At 45.9% G+C, this 9609-nt stretch overlaps 1 protein-coding gene across 1 annotated transcript; it reads right to left on the bottom strand.

Annotated features, from left to right (window-relative positions):
* Window positions 1-3992: 3992 nt before the first annotated feature.
* Window positions 3993-9565, bottom strand: LOC121836325 (mitochondrial intermembrane space import and assembly protein 40-like). Its single transcript, XM_042291182.1, has 3 exons — window positions 9392-9565; window positions 9117-9206; window positions 3993-4983 (listed from the first exon to the last, which is right to left on the bottom strand). Exons 1-3 carry the CDS (start codon window positions 9411-9413, stop codon window positions 4625-4627), a joined length of 471 nt encoding a protein of 156 aa, XP_042147116.1. The 5' UTR covers window positions 9414-9565; the 3' UTR covers window positions 3993-4624.
* Between the last annotated feature and the right edge of the window lie 44 nt (window positions 9566-9609).

Raw genomic sequence — 9609 nt, 5'->3', positions numbered from 1 at the left:
AAATCTTGGTCAAAATCAAGGTCTGTCATAACGAGCTTAGACTATAGATCAGGGGTGGCCAGGCTGGCCTGGCCTGAGAGCCGCAAACAAAACCACGGAACTTCTAAGAGCCGCGGGGGGGGGGGGGGGGGGGGGGGGGCAAACGTAACTTTTGTTTAGAGTCTGACTGTACGTATAGGGGCACAAGGCTGTACGACTGTACGTATGGGAGTACAAGGCTGCCAAACTGCAAGCTGCAGTGTGCTTTATTCTTAAATTCTTTGTCTTTTTTTTCCTGGGGAAACGCGGAAAGGGGCAAAAAGGGGGGGGGGCTCCCTTTACGAGGGATCCGCGAGCCGCACTTGGACCAGCAAAGAGCCGCATGCGGCTCACGAGCCGCGGTTTGGCCACCCCTGCTATAGATATAGTTTGTTGCATATGTGGAATGGAGAGCGAAACTAAGGAACACCTGTTTTTGAGGTGCAAGAGGTTTAAACCTGACCTCCCCGAGGGGAGGAACAGACATAGAGGGGGCCCTGGGTTATGGTGGAGAAGATGGACAGGTGAATTATTAAAGGGTTTAGCTAACGAAGGGGGGTTAGAGCATTGGTGCAAGGATCTTAAGGAAAGCTGAAATTGATAAAAGCAACTAGCACAACTGGAGGCAGGGAGGACAGAGGAAAATTGGGACTCTCCCGCGTGGCTCTGGCCCAAAGTCTCGGCCCTGTGTCTCGGCGAGTCCGGGTTTTGGAAAGAACCCCAACAAAGGTTGACTAGAGGAAAATTGACGAGTCCCTCGCCAGGAGGAGAAGACAGGGGTGCGTTTTCTTTTTTATTTTGCATTTCCCCGATCCCCCAAAGGTCATCCTGGTGGTTCATTCCCCCGGCCCAGTTGTAGTTGCAGGTATGTAGAGGGAAAGAAATTCGGTATTTAAGTGGGCAAGGAAAGCATTTTTTAGGCTAGGTGGCACAAGCTACTGCCCGTTACAAAGAGCATAGCCAATATCATCCATTAATCCATGAATTCCATACATAGAATGCTAGTTCTGATTTACCAGAGCTGTATATGTAGAGAGTTTGGCCATTTGTTGGGAAGTGTAGGAGGCAAATGAGGAGGTGCCATTGGCCGAAAGTGAGCTCGGCGTGTTCCAGGGCGTCTTCACAGATACGAATGTGGCCAACCAGAAGCCGGAAATAATACCCTGGCGGTGGTCATGAGAAACGAAATTAATAAGTGCGTCGTAGTAACTCTCGGTGACTGAAAATATGGTGCACGTGATGTTTCAATCACGGTCATCCAAAATCATGGTGGAAGAGTGCGACTAGCGGAACGTTGGACGTAATCCGTATGCCAGGCGCCGAGGGCCGGGAATCTGCAGTCCAAGCAATCACACTCTGTCCGAGTAAACTAGAGTTAGAGCGGAACATCACATGCACCCTGTGTTTAACCATGAAGGGTAGCTACCAACGTTACTAGAACACTCAGTTGGGAAACTTGCCGTCGAAACTTGGGCCGCTGGCGTGCACCTAGACCGAGCTAAATACGACAACAGCGCCACTCTTTATCATTTGTCTGTACTGTGGTCACCTTGAGCTTTTAGAAAGCATGTTTTTGCGTCAAAACAAACCGAAAAGACTCTTTTTGTATGAAATTTATTGGAGTTTAGTGTCGAATGATGGGTGCGTTATGTTTTTAAAATCTTTAGGTTGCAGGGTTTTGCGGCACAATTAATATTGTTTTTATACAACCATGCCTCAGCGGTGCCTTCAGGTAGCGCGTCCCGACCTAGGTGCATTTTAACTTCGGTAGTAAGTCGCGACACGTCCGCCGGGGGTGGCACCCCTGTAACCTCTTCCGCTGTATCTGTTTAGGCTCCAAAATGGCCGATTAAAGCCAAAATAGAAGTACCGTACAGTTCCTCGAGCGGCCGCTGCGGGACAAATGGCGGCGTTGTGCTCGTCATTAGCTCGGTTTTCGAGGACAGATCGGGGTCGCTTTTTGAGACAAGGCTCTATGGCAGTTTCCCAACTGAGTGTTTTAGTAACGTTGGTAACTACTTTTCACTCTTACGCGCTTATAAAAACCATATACCAACATATACCTATGATTAAAACTGTTTCTCGCTACCACCGCTAGGGGATTCTTTTCGGCTTCTGGTTGGCCAAGAGAGCATGTCAAGCTCTCTTTCTGTGTCTGGTACCAGTGTTGCCAGATTTGGCTATATATAGCCAAATTGGGCTACATTTTTTTCTAGTTGGCGTCAAAATTTTGTGTTTGGCTATGTGGCTATTTTGGGCTATTTTTAAGAATGCGGCGAACTTTTGTCGAACCTCGAGTTTGACGCCGAACTTTGAGGTTCGGCTAGTTAATTTTCAAACTTTTAATCAGTTTCGAAAAAAAATTGCTTCTCTTTTGGCTAGTCGAGAGGAAGGAGAAAGGCTTCAAACTTCTACAAACTTCGGGGTTTTCACAATGCGCAGTGAAGCAATGCTTGCAGAGTTCACGCGGTCTCCCTACAGTGCAGTGGAGCAAGCCAAACAGATTGCACTATGACCTGAGGCCCGGTAGCGTGCCTTCAACCCGGATGCATATGGCTCTGCCCGGACGTAGACTGAACTCTCCAAATGCTGCTTTGGCGCCCATTGTGAGAATTTTTAGGCACCCAAGTGTGTAAAGATGAGATGTCCGCAGTTTTACCGCGAAACAATTGACTACCTTCCAGTCGTTGTCCACCTTAAGAAAGGACACACAATTAAAAATAGCGTGAACATGAATGGGTGACACCAATATTCTTCACGAAGAAAAAGAGACGGGTGGGATATCGTAAGAACCTCAGATATTAGGGTTCTGGTTTGAAATGCATAGTGCTCCGACTGTTCTGCGTCCATATTTTGTTCTTTTACTGTATGATCATACCTCCCGGGCTTCACAATAAAGCTGTCTGTGTGTTTTGTACTTCTGAAAACCTACGAAGGAAGGTCCAGTTTTGTAGGGATTTTCATTCTATCGAAGCTTTTCTTGACAAATTCACAAGTAACATAATGTACACAAAAGCAGGTGTATCTGAGGGTTGAAACAAAGATTGTAACGTGTATTGTACGAGTGTGAGAAATCATCAATATAAGGCTTAAAACCGATTGTTTTTAGTCTTTGGCTATTTTGGGCTAAATTTCTTTTACGGCTTTGGCTATATTTAAACTATACCTCCCAGTCGTTTGGCGGTTTTTTGGTGGGACCACCTGGCAACACTGTCTGGTACATGCCCTGGCTCTGCCCGTGCCTCCCATTGACCAGACACTCTCTCTATACACGGCTCTGTGATTTACAACTGAATGCTGCAAACATGACACTTATCAGTAACTTTTACAGCATGCAGCAAAAAAACCCACCAGGCATTTATTATACTTTAAAGAAATTGCTTCCTTGTCTGGAAGGGTTTGCACTGAAATGCACATTAAAACAAATGCAGGACAATGCAGGGATGCTCTAGAAAGTTGTTCCTTTGGGAGAACCATCTGAAGATGGTGTTCTAAAAGAAAATTCCGAGGACACCTGAGCAGTTCGTACGAGTTGTGAATGCGAAAGCACGAGTGTTGTTCTTCCGCGCCCTTAGTTTGTCTGCGGTGCACTGGCGTGGACGGCCACGTTTCGCTACTGCCGAGGTTATGGCTGCCGACGATATAGATGCCTCAGGCGCGACCATGTTTCTCGGCGCCGAGAGGAGCAGAAGCGGCCGCAGCCCCAGCAGCGCATCACACGAGAACGGCCGCCAAGCGCGAGCCATGGGGGACGTGTGGCACGAAGCCAATAGGAATTTATCCATCAATTCGCTGCTACAGACTACAGGCTTTGCTCCATTAGACGGGAAAATTTAGGTGCCATTTGGTGTGGCTTCAAAAGCTGAGAATGCCGGTTCGTTCCATGGACAGTTAGTGCTTTCATATTCAAAGGTAGTTTGGTGTAGCAAAATCTGAGGTGAAGAAATGTCGGATCTAGAAAATATTGCCCCTTATAGACAGCGAGTGCTTTATTTCGTGGAGACTAGGCACACAAAGTGCGACACTAAACAGCCATCAGCATACTTTGTTTAGAAGTGCACATGATTAAAGCAGAGTTTGCTGGATGACAAAAAATGTGCCGAAGCCAGATGGAGATGGAACCGACTGCTTGCACGTAATGAAACCTACTTAAAACAGATATTTGGCACAATAGCTCTGCAGAAGCGTTCCGATACCAAATACGCTCGCTACCTAAGGTTTTCAGGCACAAATGCTGCAACTTGAGCCAGCACCACAAACACATGGGATTCCAGCTGCGACCTTCTAACATAAGCGACAAGACTGAACCTAGAAAACGCCACCTCTAATCTCTCAACTGCACTGCTTATTTGTCCAAATGCCACCCAGACGTAAGTAGCACCTTTACAACTCTCCAACTAGAACTACCGCAAAATGGAATAAGTTGTGAGCAGAATGTCAGCTATTCTCGATCCCCCCACCCCAAGCTGGCAGCTTCAGAAGCCACCTACTCGTTTAAGATCTGTTATCGACAGTGTTGTGAGGCAGCTGGAATAACCCCTACATGAGGTTGGGCCCTCCTACCAATTGGTTCTCCTAACGTATACTATCTATCTAGCTCCCAGAATCACTGACTGACAACCTGCTTCTCTTGTCTACTAGGCTCGTTTTCTCTATCGGCCACTGCGCCGGTGTTTGTTTTAGATATTGTGCTCTCCAGGGATGCCATGGCCTTCTTGTCTCCTTCTTTGGAGTCCTTGCGGTCGTCCTCGTCATCGTCGTCGTCCGCGGGATAAAGCGTGGGGTATTTGGACATGCACTCCTGCATGGTCCTGAAGTGCTCGAAGCATTCGCTGCCTTTGGTCTCCGACGTGCTGTGGTGGAAGCAGGAAAAGGCTTCTCGAAATTCGGGTCCACAAGGTCCGGTGGCCATGCCTCCCAGGCACGGACAGTTCCAGTTGATGTCTCCATTGGCGAGGATCAGACCTGAGAGAGACCGGGGGACCAGGTGTTGACGCGCACCAGCTCTGAACATGTGAAGCAAAAGCTCACGCTGCAGAACCCAAGGATCCTGGGTTTAATGCTCACCCCTGCCAGTTTCAATGTAAATGAAAATTGCACCGGCATGTGTTTGTGTGCCACTACTGCATGATGCACGTTGAAAGACCCCCGGGCTAACAGTAGTACTGCACTGGCTAAGTTCCTCATCTATAGCAGAGACAATAGACACCCACTGGGACGAACCTTCTTTCCACTGTCTAAAAATACAAACAAGTGAGAAAGACCAAGTTTGCACGGGGCCTAAATGAGGGCCTTCATTGGGCTTGTGGTCATTGATCAGTAGGAAATGTAATTGCAGAAGATACAATTAAGACAGACACGAACTGGCATTCAGCTTATGACAACATTTAACAGGGCTTGCAGAAATATTTGATGAAAAGATTTGAGGGATCTTAGCAGGGTGGAGAATAAAAATAAATCTGACCACTTTTAATATGACAATTCAAATTAAACCTTTCCCAGCAAAATACTTCTAAAAATAGTTTTTATTTACCATTTGACCATCATTCGATGTTGTCTATGTGCATTTGTTTTCTATTTAATTCAAAAAATCATCAGGCAAGAAAGATTCATATAAAGCTGAACACGAGCAAAAAGTGTTCTCCTGAGCAAATCGGATCCTTTCACTTCGTTCGGACCTTCCGCTTTGTTCGTCAGTTACGTCACATTCCATTGCAATCAATTCAGATTCTGATTTGATTGCAATTGCAATCAAGTCAAAACTCTAAAAAAAAAGCCAATAAAGCTTTTTAACTAACTGAGAAAATCAAGTTATTCTTGTTTTAATATGGCAGGGATAACCAGCTTTCTATCTTTACTTTCTCAGAAAAAAAAAAAAAAAAAGGAAGTCATAAAAGGATATAAATAGTTTAAAGTGCTTACATTGATTGCCGACTTGGGCACTAAAATTTAATAAATGCTAGCCTAGATTAGTGAGGGGCATAAGAGTGTCAATGTCATGTTAATGCCACTTGTGTCGGGCAGTGTACTATCGGGGAAAAATGAAATGCGAACAGAGGAGCGCGTGGCTCGCGGTACAGGCTGCGCCGCCTGGAAGTGAGCCTAGGGGCGAGGGTGCGTGGCCTACTCCGATGTGTTCACGCCCTTCGCTCTGCGCTGCCCAAGCTTCGGCACTGCGCCTCTCAGTGCGCTAAAAGCTATCCCCGCTATCTTTGATCGCTCGGCGTGCGCGGCGAGCTTCTTCGCACCGCACGCGCTGAGCCAGCAAAGATAGCGGTGATGCTTGCAGCGTACTGAGAGGCGAGCTGCCGAAGCTTGGGGAGCGCTGAGCGAGGGGCGTGAACACATCGGAGTAGGCCACGCACCCTTGCCCCTAGGCTCACTTCCAGGTGGCGCAGCCTGTACCGCGAGCCACGCGCTCCTCTGTTCGCATTTCATTTTTCCCCGATAGTACATCCATGTACCCGATTAGATAAAAAAAAAAAAAAGAAAAAAAGGAACTTGAATGGTGTGGTAAAAGCTGTACCGATATGTTACTTTGGTGACGTGTGATTGTTTAAGGAAATAAAGCTTACTTACAATATTTAATAGCTTAAAAATAAACAATATCGGGAAGCAAGTGTGCTAGATTAAAAAAAAAAAATAAACAGCTTGTAACAAGTAACAGTTTTCCAGCTGGATTTGGCTTTGCATCCCTTGCCATTTGCAATACTCACATGTCCCAGAACAAAACATGCAAACAAGGAACCCTCCTTTCAATAAATAAAAATTTGAAAAAAAAAAAAAAAAAAAAAAAAACGGGTGACATTTTCTTTGGACCGTCGACCCTGTTTTTTTTTTTCTTGCACTGAAACACTGAACTGAGTTTATGCCAACACGCTGTTAACAAACAAGCCCACACGAGGTGTGGGCAAATGTGCAGTTCCGGCACAAGCTGTGGGCACTGTTTGTGCGTAGGAACCAGATTTGCGTCAAGTGGAGCGTCTGTGCATGTGCCTTGCCAATAGCAGCGATAGCAGCACCACCGCAGCGGCATGTCGGTGTATAGGATAAATATGAGTCAACGAAAGCTTTACCGGCGAGCGTTTTTACATTTTTCCAAAAACATGGAATCCTACTTATATCCTAAACTACAAAAAAAAAAAAAAAAAAGAATGCCCCACATTTATTGTGTCACTTTTGATTTACAAGGAGGACGGTGTCAGAACCTGTTGCACAGTATTTTCTGGATTTTAGATGTTTAAAGGTGATATTTTACCCTGTGTGGATTAACCTACAGGTGCTCACTATACAAGGATTTGTTTTTCAAGATTGTTTGTTATCACCAGACAGACCCGGTGCAATTATCAGAATCACATTGTCTATTGCTGGACAAAAGCAAGAAAAAAGGAGTTCAAATTATCAGCATGTTGCTTTCGTCCCCAATGCCCCTGCAAGATAGCTGTACTCAAAACGGACGAAGAAGATCATGCATGATCTTGATGGCCCAAACACCCACTGCTTGCTGCTGTAAAATCGTTAATACATATGAATTGAAAGCGGAGTCTTTCAAAACCACATTCCCAATATGAATTAGGAAAATAATACAAACTTACATTTGGACTGTTTTACTCCATTCAAATGCTATAGTAAAAAAAACTGTGCAAGAAGCTCCTCCCTCACCTTTATAACTGCACACTACCATTCCCTCCATGTTGCACAAATAGTCCGCTACCGAGGCACACGTCGTGCTGACAACGCTTAGTTCGTCATGGCTACAGCCTTTCCTGGTGGGTATGCGGAAGGATTCAATGCCGTGGCCGATTTGTGGTGGTGTTTACTTGGTGCATTCTTATAGTCTGCATTTCATTACAGACCATTTCAATAAACGCCTTCTGTGCACAGCCATCTTTGTCTATTGGGCTGCAGAACGTGTCTCGAGCTCGCGCAGTAGCTCGGAATATCGGACACTGCGCGTGGATCCACAGCCCAGTGGCTTGGCATTTTTCACCATGGTGGCAAGAGCACTGGAAAGGTATACAGCCGGCACAGAATGCTGTCGTGAATTTAGTAATGCACTGAGCATTTCTAGCAAGTCAAAGCATACTGCTGACTATACACTAGGTGTAGACAACCCACAAAATTATTATTATATTTTTTTTAAGCTGAATTTTACTTTCTTATTTTATATGCCACATGCTGACTACTGGGCAAGAGATTGAATGGTTCCCCCCCGTCAGTTCATTTCAGCTGTGTGTGTGCAGCAAACAAATAACTTTTTTTTTTTATGTAGCATTTGAATGCTGCATCAAATTGGTTGAGACCCCTGTTCAGTTAGTGAAGCACCGATTAAACAAGTGCCCTAATTAAATGCTGATGCAGCACTTGTGTCATCCTCTGCCTTGCGCTCAATCGATGCAGACGACGTGATTTCAGTGTGTTTGGTGAATGCCGAGTTGTGTGGAGAAGATGCTGGATAAAAGGCTCTACACGCATCTGCGCTGAATATCTCTACTGTCAAATAACAAACCAACTAGACCAAAGATTTTTTACAATTAAATTTCGTGGCTGTAAAGTGGGTCCAACTTTCCATAATCTCTCTTTGTGAGGGGTGGGCTCACTTTACAGGTGACCTGGCATTTCTCAAAAGCAGACCTTTGTGGAAGTAAATGGTGTGCCCGTAGGAGTTGTTCGCTTTCGAGTATAACCGGACTGACTGTGACACAGCGGTGCGACATGTACCGTGTTGTTTCCAAGCGCTGCTGCCCATGCGGAAACAGGAACACACTACACGTCGTCTTCAATCGTCCTCGTCCTGTTTACCGATTAAAGGACGCGTCGGCGCAGCACTTGCAAGCTAACCAACTGTCGTGCCAAAAAAAGAAGAGGGGTTACCGCGTGACCATTTGCCAATGTGACGCGCGATAAACGAAAGCGATTCAGCGTTACGCGAAGAACTGCTCTTGCGCCACTCTGAAAGCGGAAACGTTTGGTTGCGCGTCACAATTATGCTCTACTGGCGCCGTTGCATCGGTCCAAACACGGAGTTTCGAGAAATGCTGGGTTTTCTGGTACAGCATGCATCGCATTTCATGAACGATGTAAAGGTGTGTTCATACCGGCGCGCTCGTCTTCGGGGTCTTCAGGTAGAGTCACCGTGCTCGGAGTTTCGTGGTCTTCTTTCGTGACGAATATCACACGGTCTTTTCCTAAAAGTCGAGAAGGAAAAATAGGAAGAACACAAACTCGGTATGAAACAAATATCCGGACAAATTGGATGTGAAAGAAAGATGAGTTCATTCATTCCAAAGCCCCGTATCAGCACCCGGCATTGGAGTGACTTTCCCGAGAGGCTCGCCGATACGTGCCACACGAATCTTGGGACTGTGCTTACCGAAACTTTTACAGTATGACATGGCCCTTCCGTCTTTCAGTGTGCAGGAGTTTAGAAGGCTGGCAGCCAATAAATGTGGAGCTTAAATAGGCAAACTTCCTTACGCACGTGTTCCACTGAGATACTGAGCGCCAGTGCTTGGTTACGTTTGCTACGGCAGTCGGCAGGTTACGCTTTGCATTGCCATGCACAAAAAAGAAAGCAAAATGTTACCATTG

This window comes from Ixodes scapularis, unplaced genomic scaffold (genome assembly GCF_016920785.2).
Source record: "Ixodes scapularis isolate PalLabHiFi unplaced genomic scaffold, ASM1692078v2 PGA_scaffold28__5_contigs__length_5199819, whole genome shotgun sequence".
NCBI classification, from domain to species: Eukaryota; Metazoa; Arthropoda; class Arachnida; order Ixodida; family Ixodidae; genus Ixodes; species Ixodes scapularis.
Note: the sequence above shows the minus strand (reverse complement) of the source record. Positions and strands in the feature narration are given on the sequence as shown.

Excerpts from the sequence above, each read along its gene's own strand:
- LOC121836325 (XM_042291182.1), bottom strand. The coding sequence starts at position 9,413 with ATGTCATACTGTAAAAGTTTCG. Across the intron at positions 9,207-9,391 it reads GTCATACTGTAAAAGTTTCG|GAAAAGACCGTGTGATATTC; the intron begins GTAAGCACAGTC and ends CTCGACTTTTAG. Across the intron at positions 4,984-9,116 it reads CCCCGAAGACGAGCGCGCCG|GTCTGATCCTCGCCAATGGA; the intron begins GTATGAACACAC and ends GGTCTCTCTCAG.